General features: G+C 44.0%; 1 protein-coding gene across 1 annotated transcript; it reads right to left on the reverse strand.

The window, feature by feature from the left end:
* Positions 1-14009: 14009 nt before the first annotated feature.
* On the reverse strand, positions 14010-15839 carry LOC143858765 (uncharacterized). The gene has a single exon (XM_077369483.1). The coding sequence runs from the start codon at positions 15713-15715 to the stop codon at positions 14363-14365; it is 1353 nt and encodes a 450-aa protein (XP_077225598.1). The 5' UTR covers positions 15716-15839; the 3' UTR covers positions 14010-14362.
* Between the last annotated feature and the right edge of the window lie 578 nt (positions 15840-16417).

Below are 16417 nucleotides of genomic sequence, written 5' to 3' on the forward strand. Positions count from 1 at the left end.
ATATTTCAAACGGAAATCTCAAGTTGACACTTCTAACCAGCGGAGGATTTTTAAATATGTCTGAACGTGATTGGCTTATGGCTTATGGCTGAACGTGATTCTATAAATGTACTCACGGGCACTGAAGCTTTCATCGGGTCCATGGAGGCTTGCTGGTTTTATATAGGAGGGTCCTTCAAGCATATGCCAAGATCAACTAACAAAATGGTGTGGATAAAGAACTAACTGCTAGGAACAACTTTCCTTGGCATGTTTAATGCATCTAAAATTGTAGGGAGGCATTTATAGCAGTGAGGACAATTCGTCCTGGGCTGACGCATTGGATATTTATTCTTTTATAGTGAAATAAAATTTATCTGTTGCCGCACAAGAAAAAATGATTGCCCACGAAATGATGTGTCTCATATCTTCTCCTCCACACAAAAGAAGGTTTGTGACGCAACACCAACAAATAGGTCTTTCAAACGACAAAATTGGAGAATGATGGGCTTTGAAGAAGGAAACAAAAGAGTTGTAATTTTGAATTTTAATGACCTATGAAGTTATTTGGGTTTTAAAAGGTCCCTATTTTTTAAAATAGGAAGGAGTCCAAGGTCGGCTCTAATCCCGGCTCAACTAGAGCCGGGATTAGAGCCGGGTAGATTCCTTTCACCTTCTTCATGAAATTTTTTCTAAAGGATTCATTTAGCCGACCCCAACTAGTTTGGGACAAAGGCTTTGTTAAGTTGAGTTGAGCTGAAGGAGTCCAAGGTCAAACCACAAAATTGGAGAATGATGGCCTTTGAAGAAGGAAATAAAAGACTTGTTATTTTGAATTTTATGTTATTTGGGTTTTAAAAGGTCCCTCTTTTGAAAATAGGCAGTAGTATAAGGGTTCTATTTTGAATCGAGGAGGTGTTGTAGGAGTGTAGAATAAGACTGGTTTAAGTTTAGAAACTATATAAGATATATGGTTTTCAGGGAGATTTGGGTTGATTTTCAACAAAACTTCAATTTTAGTAATTTTATGGATTGATTTGAAGTTTTGAACACTTCCCAATTTGGAGTTGGGGTTGTAATTTAGCTTAAAAATGTTACTAGGAGAAACCTGCACGGACTGCAGTTATTGTAAATTTAGTTTTTGCTAATTTTCTGCACCATATTTTCTGTATCATTGGAAGTTTAAACCCCAATAACTTGCTTCAATTTCCATGGTTGCACGTGGAACAGGTCATGGCAACAATGGTCCAGGAACGAAACTGAACCAATAGACAAAAGCAAACATGATCTTACAAGGTGGATGATGGATTGGGTGATGCAAAAGTCACAAGTTTGCAATGTTGATGGACCAAGAGTGATTTTTTTTTAATGGTCCCAATTTATTAGAAAAAGATAAAAGGACCGAGATGGTCCACTACAAGCCAAACAAAAGAGAAACAAAAATATTACAAGGGAATAGCGTCCAAGAGGTCTAGCCCCAGACTATCCACTCCAAGGCGAACCAGTCTTCCTCGCTATTTGTTAATCTCCTTACATGTTGGGGCATTACAAGATGGCCTTTTACGTGGTCCGCAATTTCCGCTTTAGTGTTGGTGAACCTCCAAGGATACCTAGTCCTCGAGGTCGTCTAACAAATCATGTTTAGGGAGTCTCCTTCCACAATAAGCCGATCTAAATCTCCTACCTCAACAAGGAGAATCCCTGTCAAAAGAGCTTACAACTCAACATTCGCACTATAAGTTATTCCTAGCGGTCCGTAATAGGCTTTCATTGTGAGGTCTGAAGTATGAAAGAGACATTCCAATCCTGCTGAGCAAGGTCTTGCTCTTGTGCAGAAAGCTCTTCATGACCCATGTCTAATATCCTCGCTTAACGGATTCAGATACCCCTCTGAATTCAGGGAGGACCCCTGCCACTGAACAATTAGGGAAAAGAATTGATGCTGGAAGGACTGAGACTCCCTAGAAATGCCTACAAATAGGCGATGGTTCCTCTCATTCCATAGCACCCATATCATCACCAATAGGGACAAGGAACACTGGATACGGCCCCTCTCATGGTCCTCTCTTTCCTACACAGACCGCGAATGTTCTAACAAAAAATTTAAACCCAAAAACCATCCGCAAGCTAATACAACCGTAAAAATCTCACTCACCAAACGAAAGGCAGTGGGTTGGTGATTGTACTCAAACAAGAGGTACTTTGGGAAACCAAACTATAGGAGAAGGAGAAGAGACTGTCAAAGAGGAAGAATATCTATACAATCACGCGCACATGATGGTATTCTATGGTATGGGAAAATAGAAAAAGGATTTACTTCTCCTTCGGATATTTGGGATGACGGAATTAATGAAGAATTGTCCAAAGGCATTGATGACCGAGACTGCAATGAGTATTTAGAAGATGAAGTGGATGTGTCGTAATTTGATGGATAGTCTATCTGCAACAAGCAATACATAGAAGAGAATCTCCTAGAAAGTTCTGATGATCCATCTTTAATAAGAGTTGTGAAAACTATGGCAATGATGGGCAAGGCTTGGTATCAATTTTGCAACTTATAATCAACAATGAGGATTTAGGGCTGCATAAATGAAAATACTAATCAGATTCATCAAAGGCAGGGCTTTTGAATAAATTGTTCAAAGTGATTATATGAACTTTCATCAAGTACATAACATGCCTTGCTAGAAAAGTTGTGAATAAGAAAAAATCAAGTATGCATAAATGATTTGTGGATAAGGTATTGAGCTCCACTCCAAATACCTCATTCAATGGAAGCAGTTTCCACATTTTTTTTATTTGAAACTTGAAATTAGAGTCTTATCAAAGTTGAGTTCTGTCCAACTAAAAGGGAATTAATGCAAGGCAAACCCATAGGTCCTTTAAACCAAAAATAGAAGAATGGCCTTTAAAGAAAAGAAGCTACAGTTTTTAATTTTCATGAATTATGATTATTCTTATTTTAGTTAAATTTTAGAAAGACCTATTTAAGAAAAGGGTGGGATCGTTTGAAGTTGAGTTGAGGAAATTTAAGTTGAGTAGTGAAGTTGATGCAAACCTAAGGTTCGTGAGACATTTATTGGGCACTTAGGAGTTAGGAGCAATAACAGATTTTTAATTCAGTTTCATAGTGACATACATTCCCACAATGACATAAATAACGCATAATTGGCAACTAGAAATTTCATAAAGAACCAAACCTTTTAAAGTCATCAATACAGATCAGCTCATCTGAGTAAAGTGCAAACAATAAACTCTAATCAAAGGAAAAATCAGCTAATCAATCAAAGGAATTAGATCAGCATGTATATCTAACAGACAAATCAGATCAACTGAAACTAGTCTAACTACGGCCTAAAAGGTATATAGCAAGACATAAGAATAATGGGATGATAAATTCAGGGTGTGTTGCAAGGAGAAATGGGATGGAAAGTACTAAGGTTACGGTTCGGTAGAAAAAAAAAATTTAAAATGAATACGGGTAGGCTAATGAAAGAATATCATGGATTCGTACCTGGTGTCATACCAAGCCTCGCATGTCGCCTTGCTGCAAGTGGTCTCAAAGAAGAGGAAGAGAGATAGCTAGTGTAGAGATGAAAATGGGTTGATCTCAGCCAAGACAACAAGAGATTAAGAAAAGAAGGATAAGGATCAAGAAAGATCAAGGTCAAAAAGGGGAATGATGGCAGTAGAAGAGGGGAGCAGTTTATGAGTCCAACAGAGGGGAACGGTTTACATGCCCAACAAGGAGGAATAGTTTATGTTATGAACCAAAAACTGTGAGAAGGGGAGAAAAAAGATGTAGGGATGTCAGAGGGGGGAGAAAAGAAAAAAAAAGAACGATACAAAGAAGCAAGATGGGAGTCACACGTGCGAATGTAAGAAGAATGTGCAGTAGAAGGGAGGAGAGAAGGGAATGAAGGAGAAAGATGGAATGGCATTTCTTCATGTTTTTCAAAGTTCGTTCTCACCAAAGACGAGCTCCTCTTCAACCCGCCCGCCCATGCATACATCCAGCCGGACGAGCATCTGCTTAAGCGACACGCTCGTCTCCTCCTTATCAGGCAACTGAGCAACCATGCCGAAGGACATCTCTCGTGGGATGATCGTTGCCTTGTGAATCAAAAGAGCATAGTCAGTGGGGGTGCCTAATAGAGCATGGCCACCCTCATGGAAAGTTGTCAACCTTCGCGATTCATCGAAGATCACAGCTAATTTCTGCTTGCATCACACCATGATCTTGTCCTTTGCAAACTCCAAATCAGACATGCCTACTACTTTGGCACCAAACATTGCGGCCTTGAGAACTGCAATGTTCACGAAGTTTGCGAGATCAACTCCATAGAATCTAGGCATTCCTCCAGCAACTGTGGTCAAATCAGCATCTTCTGCCTTCAAGACCTTTGACATGTGAGATTCCATAATCTGCCTTCGCCCCTCGACATCTGGATTATGAACAAAAATGTGGCGGTCGAAACATCCAGGCCCCACCAACTCTGTCCAATGATTCTGGGAAGTTAGTTGCAACAATCACGATAATCCCTTCATTTTGATTAAAACTAGGCTCTGGCCGGATGGATGCTGAGGTGGGTGGGGCCGAGGCGGAGCACCTGCGTCCATTCACCTAGTCTGAAGGTTCTTGCCGACCGAGGTAGGCGGAGCCGAGGTACGACGCTTGCTGGGCATAGGTCGGGGTGAAGGTGTGGCCGACCGAGGTGAAGGAGCTGAGGTGGAGCGACTCGGTCCATTCACCTCGCCTGAGAGTTCCGGCTAGCCGAGGTGAATGGAGGTTCTGGCCGAGCCAAGGTGAGAGCGTCATGTAGAGGGAGGTCGGACGGAGCCGAAATGGAGGCCGAGGTGAGTGAAAAGGTTCTGGCTGAGCAGAGGTAGAGTGAAGGTCGTCCACGGTGAGGGCACCTCGATCCCTTCACCTTGTCTGAAGGTGCCCGAGATAAGGGAGGCCGAGGTGGAGTGGAGGTCGGCCAAAGTGGGAGGCCGAGGTGAGGGCACCTCGGTCCTTTCACCTCGTCTAAAGGTACCTGAGCGGAGGGAGGCCGAGGTGAGGTAGCCGAGGTGGAGTGGAGGTCGGCACTTCAATCCCTTCACCTCGTCCGAAAGTGACTGAGCGGAGGAAGGCCGAGGTGTGGTAGCCGAGGGGAGTGGAGGTAGGCCTTATGCAGGAATTCTAAGAGGGAAAACTTTCGAAAATTTTTGAATTCCTTTAGCTTTGAGCTTACGAGTGACGCTTGTCCTCATCTTAGCCATTGGTTGAGGTGGCAACATCTATAAAGGGAGGTAAGCTCTCCATGCTCTCCATTCTCTACTCATTTGAGTGTTACCACCACCAAAGGAGCTCGATTTTCTCCATTTTCTCTCCTCTTGAGTGCTTCCGCCATGAAGGAGTTTGGCTCCCCTTCTCTTCTCACGTAGGTGCTTCTATCACCAAGGAGTTTGGTTTCCCTTCTCTCCTCACCTAGGTGCTTCCACCACCAAGGAGCTTAGTTTTGGGCATTCTCACCTCATCAAGGGGAGCTCGGTTTTTGGCATTCCCATCTCATCTAAGGGAGATCGATTAATGGCATTCTCACCTAGGCTTTTGTAAGCCCCTTAGCCTCTCTTTATTCCATTCCATCATGTTTAGCACAAGTGGCAGATATGAATCCGGGCTCGATGATAAGTTGGAGCCGTGCTTTGGCTGCAGGAGTCCTCTTGACTCTAGGTCCGCCAACCTCACTGAGTTCAAGTTGGCTTCTCCTTCAGAGGTCACACCCCTTGCCATGGATGAGGCCAACCTACAGGTCACCTGAGGTGATGAGGTCGAGAAAGTAGATGAGGTAGGTAGATGGGGCCGACTTGTAGGTTGTACTTCGTTCTGGCAGGAAAACCTTGTAGAGCAGATCGCAAGCATGAGGATGAATGCCGATCCGTCCCAGCATAAAGGAGCTCTGAGAGAGTTGTACTCATTGGTCGAGAGGGACTTGGAGCGCATTAGATGCACATATCACATCCCATCTAATGCGCTCGATGATAAGTTGGAGCCGTGCTTTGGCTGCAGGAGTCCTCTTGACTCTAGGTCCGCCAACCTCACTGAGTTCAAGTTGGCTTCTCCTTCAGAGGTCACACCCCTTGCCATGGATGAGGCCAACCTACAGGTCACCTGAGGTGATGAGGTCGAGAAAGTAGATGAGGTAGGTAGATGGGGCCGACTTGTAGGTTGTACTTCGTTCTGGCAGGAAAACCTTGTAGAGCAGATCGCAAGCATGAGGATGAATGCCGATCCGTCCCAGCATAAAGGAGCTCTGAGAGAGTTGTACTCATTGGTCGAGAGGGACTTGGAGCGCATTAGATGCACATATCACATCCCATCTGGCATGGACATTAGATTACAGAAGCCCGGTCAGCGGGCTTGCTTTAGGACATCCGGGGTGTACATGAGCATATGCTAAATGCCGGACTTAGGTTTCCGATCCATGGGATCATAGTCTCAGTGCCACAGCACTATAAGCTCATCCGGGCTCTATAAACTCATCCGGGCTCAGATTCTCCAGAATTCGTGGAGGTCTTCATAGTCCTTATCCACAAGTTAAAGAGACCACGCTCGTTGGCCATCTTTGCCAAGTGCTTCTTTGTAAAGAAGCATCCAGTAGAGGCCAGCTGGGTCTATCACTAAGTTTATATCAACCAATGGCCTGAGATCAACGTTCATACCGGCTAGCTCACGTCGGTTCATGGCTGGAAGAACAAATTTTTCTGTGTCAAAAACAAGTAAAGCTGGAGATTTAACACGGACTAGAATGAGCTAGCTCTTGACAAGGTGAACATCACGCCAGCCGACCAGTTCACCTTCGACTTGATGAAACTATCTCGGCCATCAAGCTAAGGAGCTAGAGTCCGATGAGGTTTTGATCAAGTGTGGGGTCACCTCGGTCTGGTCTGATGGTAATAGATTGCTTTTTTCTTACTTGTGACTTGAGCATTTTCAAAACCCTCACTACCTGTACTGATTTAAAATCTTCTTCTGCAGATATGCAGGTCAATCTTGCCAAGATGTTGGCTGCGAAGAAACAGAAGGAGACAGCTAAGCAGTCTTCAAAGGTCTCCCAAGGCACTCAAGCAAACCCAAAGAAGAGGCTTTGGCCCGAGGCTTCGCAAGTCGTAGTGGTCTCTCTGGAGGAGGGAGTGGCGACGCATCCCAGCGCAACTCGTAAGGAGCCCCCAAAGTAAGCGAAGGGCATCGTGATCACCCCGACGCGGCATGGGACGGGGAAGCAACTGGACGCTCCCTTCCACCCAAACTGGATGATCCGGACTTGCGACACCGCCTTAGGAAACTTGCTGGTGGCAACGAAATTGGTGAAGAAAGATCGGTTCTCTGCTGAGCTAGGTCATGCCCAACAAATTTCGGACGCAATGCTGATGCAGTCAGCCATTGGCGCTAGCGTTTTGAAAGTACCAGCTTGGTTCATTTTTTTTCTTCCGATTTTCTTCCCCTCTTGAAAAGTTTCTTAACGTCACGCGGGTGTTGCTTTTCAAGTCTCCAATTACACTTACGGCATGATGGATCAGCTCTCTGAGCTCCTCGACCGTATCAACCACACGGATAAGCAGCTTAGCCGAGTGAGCATAAGATCGAGATTCTAAAGGAAAAACAAGCTGAGTAGGACGGCAATTCTGCGTGCATTGACCTTAAGGCTACAGAGAAGACTGTGCTCGAGAGGAAGAAGTGGCAAAGCTAAGGGAGAAGTTGAATGCCGAGGAAGTGGCCGCCACCACCACCGTACAAGGGTTCAAGGCACCTGAGGAGTACCATGACGCCCTTGCCCAGTATCGGTTGGCCTCCCTCAAGGCAGGGTTTAATCACTGCAAGGGTGAGGTCAACAAGAAGTTCGGGGTAGACATCAGCTCATTGGAGCTGTGTCAAGGAGCTTCCGGCGGAGGCGTTCGTTGATCAGGCAGCCGAGTAGGCGGGTGAGTAACGGCCACAGCGCAATGCTCAGAAGCCGCCGGTACTTAAGGTCGGCATCGTCAGTGTGGCCTTTTTCTTTTCTGTTACTTCAGCCAGCGAGCCGCTCCATATGTAACTTTTGGGACGATGAATGGACATCGAAATTTTGCAAGTAGTAGCTTGCTTTTTGAGTATCTTCAACCTAGGGTGGTCCCCTGGTTTTAAAATGGGCCGTTCAGGTCGATATGGTTCTACAGACCTCCCTGGTACTTGGGTTCTTTCTAGCCGATGCAAAATGTCACCAGCCAAGCTAGTACTTGCATAATTTTTGCAACAAATACTAAAGAACTTACATTGATAGCTTGGAGGAATGAGATTAAATCAATTTCTTTTCTCTATGATGGCTTATTGCTAGAATATTTCAGATTTCTGGGTTCCAGGCTCGGGGATGGGATCTCCACTTAGAGTCTCCATGCGGTAAGTCCCAGGCCGTATGACCTGAGTGACTCTGTAAGGGCCTTCCCAATGCAAGGCGAGCTTTCTGGAGTTCAATGGCTCTGAAACTTTAACTCTTTTAAGTACCAGGTCGCCCTCTTGAAAGTCCCTTTCCCTCATTCTGGCGATGTAGTATTTGACAATCTTTTGCCACTAGACTGCCATTCTAATTTAGGCTTCATCCCTGACTTCGTCCAGCAAATCCAAAATTGCCCTCAACCCTTCGTTGTTACTCTCTTTGTTAAATTGGTCGGTCTTGTAGGGAGGTATCCCGATCTCAACTAGGATCACAGCTTAGGTCCCAAAGGCCAGATTGAACGGGGATTCACATGTGGCCGTTCTGCTGGTTGTCTTATATGCCCATAATATGCTTGAGAGCTCATATACCCATAGGCCTTTGGCTTAGTAAAATCTCTTCTTGATCCCTTGCAGCAAGGTCATGTTCGTCATCTTAACTTGGCCATTTTGCGGGTACCCACTGATGTGAATTGATCAATTTTCAGCTCCTCGCAGAACTCCTTGAAGCAGGAATTATCGAACCGCATGCCATTGTTAGTGACGAGGACATGGAGAACACCAAATTGGTAGACGATTGACCTCCAGAAGACATTTCTTGTTTTCTGCTCAGGTTGCCCCGCAGCCTTTGGCTTGGTACAATCTCTTCTTGATCCCTTGCAGCAAGGTCCTGTTTGTCACCTCAGCTTGGCCTCGGCCATTTGCTTGCGGGTAACCCATTGATGTGAATCAGTGATCAATTTTCAGCTCTCGCAGAACTCCTTGAAGCGGGCATTATCAAACTGCTTGCCATTGTCACTAACTAGTACATACACGAGGAACACCAAATTGGTAGATGATCTACCTCCAGAAGATATTTCTTGTGTTATGCTAAGATATGGTGGCCTGAGGCTCGGCTTCCACACACTTAGTGATGTAGTGGATGGAAACGATCAAAAACTTTCTTTGCCCAGCAACCATAAGGAATGGTCCCAGTGTGTCCATGCCCCACATGGCAAAGGGCAGCAGGCTGGAGATAGGTGTTAGTGGTGTGGTAGGCTGGTGAGCCACTGAAGTAAACTTCTGACATTTCTCGCATTTTTGCACATTCCAAGCCATCCTTTTTCATGTTAAGCTAGTACCCATACTGCCTTAGGATTTTCTGGGCCACAGCTCTGCCCTTTAGGTGTTTTTTCGCAAATGCCTTCATGGACCTCACTGAGTACACCGTTGGCTTCAGCTGGGTGGACGCATTTGAGGTATCACAGGGTGAAGGACCTTTTGTAGAGCTGCCCATCTATCAATGTGTACCGAGATGACCTGACTACCACCTTCCAAGCTTCCTTTTTGTCTGTTGGGACTGGGAGCTTGCCATTTTACACAGTCTATGAACCACTCCATCCAGCTCGGCTCTAGCTCTAGCTGCATTAGTCATTGCTTCTTCTATGCCAGTGTCCTACAGCACTTGGATGAGAACAGCCCGTAGGTCACCAAAATCTGAGGTGGCCTCTGGACAGTGCTTCATACTTGCATTCTCGACCGTTGAAACCTATTCAATCTCGAATAGCTTGAAACATGAGATGATACTGTTTACCATTCAAAATAAAAGAGATGATGTTCTTCACTTTATGCGTGTACTTTGCCATCTTTGGCCCTCTGGCCTCAGTCACCTGCAACATGTTTGAGGATAAGCTGAGAGTTGTTGCACACCTTCAGCCTCTCTGCCTTAACTTCTTTGGCGAGGTTCATCCTTGCGAATAGCACGTCATACTATGCTTCGTTGTTGGAAGCCTTGAAGGGAACCAAATTGTGTATTCAGCAGTAAAGTCTTCGGTTCCCGTTAAAATCAGGTTGGCTCCACTTCTGTTGGCGTCTGGAGATCCAACTACATAGAGTGTCCAGACTAGAGCTTCATACTCTGCTTCGTTGTTCGAAGCCTTGAAGGCGAACCAAAGTGCGTATTCAGCGGTGAAGTCTTCGGGGCCGGTTAAAATCAGGTCGACTCAGCTTTCGTTGGCGTTTGAGGATCCATCTACATAGAGTGTCTAGATTGGTCCTTCCATCTTGGGTTTTGGCTCTTGCCCCCAGCATGGTTGTCAAAGTTCGGTTCCTGCCCTCCAGTCTGGTCTTCTAGGTTCGGCTCCTTCCCGCAGCCTTGTCTTCTGGTATAGTGCACTCTACAACAATGTCAGCTAAGACATGTGCCAGTTGACAAGCCGACCCAAGATGTCTGGTTTCAGCAAGCCTTGCTTTAGAGGTTGATCTGTGAGAAAGTTGATAGTGTGGGCTTGAAAGTACAACCTCAGCTTCCGAGCTGCTATCACTAAGGCATAGGTCAGCTTCTCTATCCTTTGATGCCAGGTCTCGGCATCGTGAAGGATTCTGCTGACGTAGTAGATTGGTCATTGTATACTTGTATCTTGTCCTCTTCTCTAACCAGGACTACACCTAGGGCCACAAGGCTCACTGCATGGTAGAGGTACAATTCTTCTCCGGGTTTTGGTTTGGAGAGAAGCGATGGGGAGCTGAGGAACTGCTTCAACTGCTGAAAGGACGCTAAACATTCTTCCGTCCAATTGAACTCCTTCACATTCCGTAGTTCTTTGAAGAAGGGCAGGCACTTCTCAGCCACTTTTGACATAAATCGGCCAAGTGCAGCAATTCGACCAGTAAGCTTCCGCACTTGATCGTTAGAGGTGGCTGCATGTTTAGTACAGCTTTGATCTTTTTTGGGTTTGCCTCCATTCCTCCCTTGCTGACTATGAAGCCTAGGAACTTCCCCAAATGCACACCTGGCCGGGTTGAGTTTCATCTAATACTTTCTCAAAACTTTGAACGTCTCTATGAGGTCGGCTGTATGTTGATACGCCAGCTTGCTTTTGACAACATATCATCCAAGTAAACTTCCATGTTTCTGCTGATCTGTTCCTTGAACAACTAGTTGACTAGCCTCTGGTAAGTTGCACCAACGTTCTTCAATCCGAACAGCATCACCTTGTAGAAATAGAACCCCTTGTCAGTGATGAAGGCCATTCATCAGCATGTCCGCCTCATGCATTCTGATATGGTTGTAGTCTGAAAAAGTGTCCATGAAGCTCAGCAGTTCATGCACTGAGCTCGTGTCAATCAGGAGGTCGATCCTTGGGAGTGCGTAGTAATCCTTAGGGCCGGCCTTTTTTCAAGTTAGTGAAGTCAATACATATCCTCCACTTCCCGTTCGGCTTCATGATCAATACAAACTTTGGCTACCCACTCTGAATAGAGAATTTCCTGGATAAAATTGGCACACGGAGGAGTTTCTCCACTTCTATTTTGAAGATCATCATAACAAACTGATCCCCCACCTTTTTAATGTCCAAAAAACCGCTTAGGCTCTCCCGAGAAAATTCTTATTTCAGCCTCCCTAGCAAAAGCCTTCGCAGGAAAACACTTCTGGAGTTTGCCATCATTGAATCAATAAATACCACATTACTTTACTGAAAGATCTGCCTTTGATTCTTTCATATTCTTAGACACCTTGTTTTCCAGAGGAAATCATCTTCTACAAAATCTCCTCCACCTAAAATTGATGTACGAGCAACCACTACACTCCTAATCCAGTCTTAGGCCCAGCGTTTATTGCTGTTCTTGGAGCTTCTTCTTCTTCATATTTTCTTTCACTGTCCATCCTTCTTTTGCTTCCTTTTCATCCTGAACTATTCCATTCAAATGGGGTCTGCATCGAACACAGAACTTCCGGCAGCCAAAGTTCACAGCGATCGCTACAACCTCCTTTTCTCCATTTTTGATCTCCACCCTGATAAGCATGTCTGACATTCTTGGTTTTCTCCATCTTCAAGAACTCTGTGATCTTTCAAGCAAACTGTGAGCTTGGGAACATCATGTGTAGCAGAGCCATCTTCAAACGAGCATGATAGAGTCCTCCACCAAAGATAGTCCCACCCTAACTTGAATACAAAAGGGGTTTCTGGATCATGACTGGAATCTAAACTCACTCCGCCCACTGTAATGACCATGACAAATGGGGGTTGAAACTGGCATGGGAGTTGAACCAGACCTCTTCGAGCATCACCTCACCTCACTTCTTCTTCATGATCACTGAGGTCAAGATCTAAGAATCAGTCTTTTTATGAGAAGACAAACGAAAGGAATTTTTGTAGAATCTTGAACTCAAATTGCATTTCTTGATTAGATCCTAAAAGATCTACATCATAAACTAAACCTTATGGCAAAAAGCTAATGAGCATTCATGACCCTCTGTCCGACTCTCGCCAATGAGAATTCCAGGACCCAGCCCATCTTCAATTCCACAAATAAGGCCATAGCACCACCATTCTCGTGAATCCACGCAATCTCCATTCCGCGGTTTGAGGGAATTTTCCACGAACCTCTCTCTTCCACCTTGATCCAATAACTTTGGACTATTATGAACAGCCCGGTTACCGGATTGAATAATTTTGTTCGCCCCAGGATCCAACTATGCTAGCTGATATCTGTCAACTCCTCCAATCTCAACCTTTCTTCTCAGCTACTAGTCTCCAAGAAAGGATCACTAGCGGTGGAATCGAGCCCAACTGAGATCTATACAGTGATGGAAGCTAAAGTCAAGGAGAAAAGTTCCCAATGTACGGGAATGGAGTGATCATCTCACCCATTAAGCGCGGTTTGTTTAAAATTATGACAACTGAGTCCAATAATTGGTTTTGGACTCACATCGGTTGTCATACTCTTAAACGAATAGGGCCTAATAGTTTGAAAGAATAGATTATTTATATCAAACCAGGCCAAACCGAATTGCAAACTGGTGACTGCTGTAGAGTTCACATTTCAGTATATTGGTCGAGTGAAGTAGGTAATATTGACCCTAGTAATCGATTCCAATATAAAAACTCCTTCCCTCTCAGAAATATAAACAACTTTGCAAGAAGAATAACATAAACACAAATATTGAAAGAAAAAAAAAAGAATAACATAAAGACAACATAAAAGCAAAAAAGGCACAAATTCCTAGAACATTAGTTATTTCAAATAATTAATAGATCTAAATTAGGAATTTCAATGACTGAGAAGTAATAATAATAAATTTTTCTTAAATGAACTAATAAGAATACATTGGCTCTATATATGCCTTCATCTATGCAATGAACATAATCAAAAACGAAAATGCACAGTTAAATGGGGTTTTTTACTAGTGCACAGAGACAAGAATGTCTCAACAAAATAATTGGGACACGAAAAAGAATATTTAAATAAGCTAATCATGAATGTTTGATTGCCATTCCAAAAAAAGAAATCATGAATGTTTGGTTGATTAAACATTAACACAGAAGCAATCATTCCCCGCAAAATCTTAGAAGCATAAACAAAACATAACCTGGACAAAATGCATTCTAACAAAACCATACACAAGTTCACAGATTGTATATCTCCCTCACTAATAAAATGCACATTAGAATGATGCAATAACATTCTAAACAGGACAGATACTTCCATCTGTGTAATAAACAAAACAAAAACAAAAACAAATGTGGCTTTTTGTCACGTGCCCGCAGAACATATAATGCCACATAAAGTAACTGCAACACGAAGACCAGCATTTTAATCTCAATTGCACCAGCTTTTACTGTTCGGGATTTATATCATTACAAAAGAGAGTATACACAGCAGGATCCTAGAGCCACAAAAAGATAATAGAAATGTTTTCTTGAAAGACTGCACAAGCTCACACCTTTCTCTCTAACAAACTATACCCACTAGCCTAAAGGAGGTTACACAAAATGTCATAAGTTCATATATCTTTCTCATTGACAAAGTACAGATGGCAGCACAAAGAAGATTACACAAAAATGGCATTTCAATCACAACGAATACAAAAAAAAGGACAAAATGTTTAGAAAACATTACCAATAATATACAGTTACAGTTGAGCCCTCCAAAGTGCTGTCATCGTCATCTGAGACCATTGATGCAATCCTCCAAATCTCTCTCTCCAAATGTCCTCCCTTCCATTTCTGCATCTTTACACCTTGCTGCGAAGTAAAACATCAACCAAACCACCATAAAATAGACCTCTCCCACTGACTGAAAGAAGAGAGCAAATACATTTCCACCAATCTGAGTAAGAACCCATCTCACAACAGACCCGCAAATAAACGATTCCAAACATTTGATCCCAATTGCCTGACCCGACATTGTGGAAATCAAATAACAACCCTCCTTCAGAATTTCCTGCCCACTCCTGCGCGTGTCCATAATAGCAACCCAACAATCGACCGCAAACACAAGCGCGACAAACGAATCTAACAAAACCCACACAAACAAAAACATCGAAACCTCAACCCCAGATACAGACCCTTGACCCCAATTCAAAGAAGCCACAGAAAATGGCATAACTTTCAAATGCACAAACAATTTAAACAACAAGTACTGATCTTCAAGATCAGAAAAAAACCATAAACCCAAGAATTGCGTCAAAGCATCTCTCACCGCCCATCGCAAAAGAGCAAACCCTAAAACCCTCCGAATCCCTAACCGAGAACCCGCACGAAGAGTTCCGAAAATCGAATTCTCCTTCCCTAACTGCGAATTCACGACCGCGAAAAACACCACCCCCAACACATAACAATACGAAAAAAGAAACCCTAGAATCAACCAACCATAAGCCGCGGATAAAAAAGTTACCAAAAAGAACAACGCCGCCGTATCTTGCCTGTCTAACCCTAACCCTAACCCTAAAAACCACAAATCCAAAGCCTGATCTTCATCCGAAACCCCCGTCTCATTCGAATAAAGATCATCGGTCACAAAGAGAAACCCAGAACCAGCAATCTCTAAAACCCTAATTTCACCCCCCTTTTCTGGAAACCCTAATTTGCTATAATTGCCGTAATTTACGAAACTGCCATTGCGGCGATGACGGGAGATCTGACGATCGGTGTTGAAATCATCGTTTTCGGAGAAGAAATCATCGTCTAGGGTTCCGACACGGCTGAGGTGGAGAAAGGGGCGACGGCGGCGGGGATTTCCGGCCGGAGATTTGACGGAATGTTGTTGGGGGTTGGATTTTCCGGCGAGGGTTTGGCGAGGGAGATCGGAGGAGAGACGAGAGATTAGGGTTTGAACAGAGGGGTCTTTGTCGAGAAAAGAGGTGAGAAAACGAGTACCGTTTTCGACTGTGTTTTTGAAGGAGAAAAGGAGGAGAGAGAGGATTAGGAATGTGTAGAAGCTTGAAAGGAAGGATAGAGAGGAGTGTTTGATAACGTGCGCCGTGGTGCGCAGTTCTAATGGGGGTGAGGGTGGCATCGGTGAGCAAGAGAAGGTTTTTTTCTTGAAGTTTTGATGATTTTTCTAGTTTGTCTTTTGTTTTCTCTCTGCAACTGATTTCAACTAAGAAATGGAGAGAGAGAGAGAGAGAGAGAGAGAGAGAGAGAGACTTTTGCTACGGTTATCACTCAGATTAACGGGATTTTATTTTTGGGGAAATGATATTTACGCCCCTTTTATCACTAGGGACACCCATTTGCCAGTGTACTTTCAATCAAAGCCTCTGGATTTTTCTGACATAAAGTACATGAGCCCCCTTTTAGCCATTGATACACTGACGCTGGGTGTCCCTGGTGATGAAAAGGGGCGTAAATATCACTTCCCTATTTTTAGGTATTAATACGGGTGGAAAGACAAAAACAACCCTTATTTTGTCATTTAGGGGCCTACCCAAACCCGACCGGTTCAACCTGATTTTGGCTCGGGTTGGGTTGGCATTTCTTCATATTGGGTTGGGTTGGGTTGGATTAGGGTTGGGAAAAGACAACCCAATTTAATTTCAGGTAAAGTTAGGGTTGAGGCTTTGGAAACCCTACCCAACGTGAACCCGACCTCTACCCTCTAATTTTATCTTGATTTTCTTTGGGTTATCGTATTTTTCTGTTTGGCCAAGGTGAACCTGAATCAACCTAACTCAACTAGACTCGATTTCGGGTTAGATGGGTTGGGTTAGGGTTGAGA

This window comes from Tasmannia lanceolata, unplaced genomic scaffold (genome assembly GCF_043159265.1).
Source record: "Tasmannia lanceolata isolate RefF3 unplaced genomic scaffold, GAP_Taslan_0.1 ptg000026l, whole genome shotgun sequence".
Taxonomy (NCBI): domain Eukaryota; kingdom Viridiplantae; phylum Streptophyta; class Magnoliopsida; order Canellales; family Winteraceae; genus Tasmannia; species Tasmannia lanceolata.

Bases quoted from the DNA above. Each gene is read 5' to 3' on its own strand.
- LOC143858765 (XM_077369483.1), bottom strand. From the start codon at position 15,715: ATGCCACCCTCACCCCCATTAGAACTGCGCACCACGGCGCACGTTATC.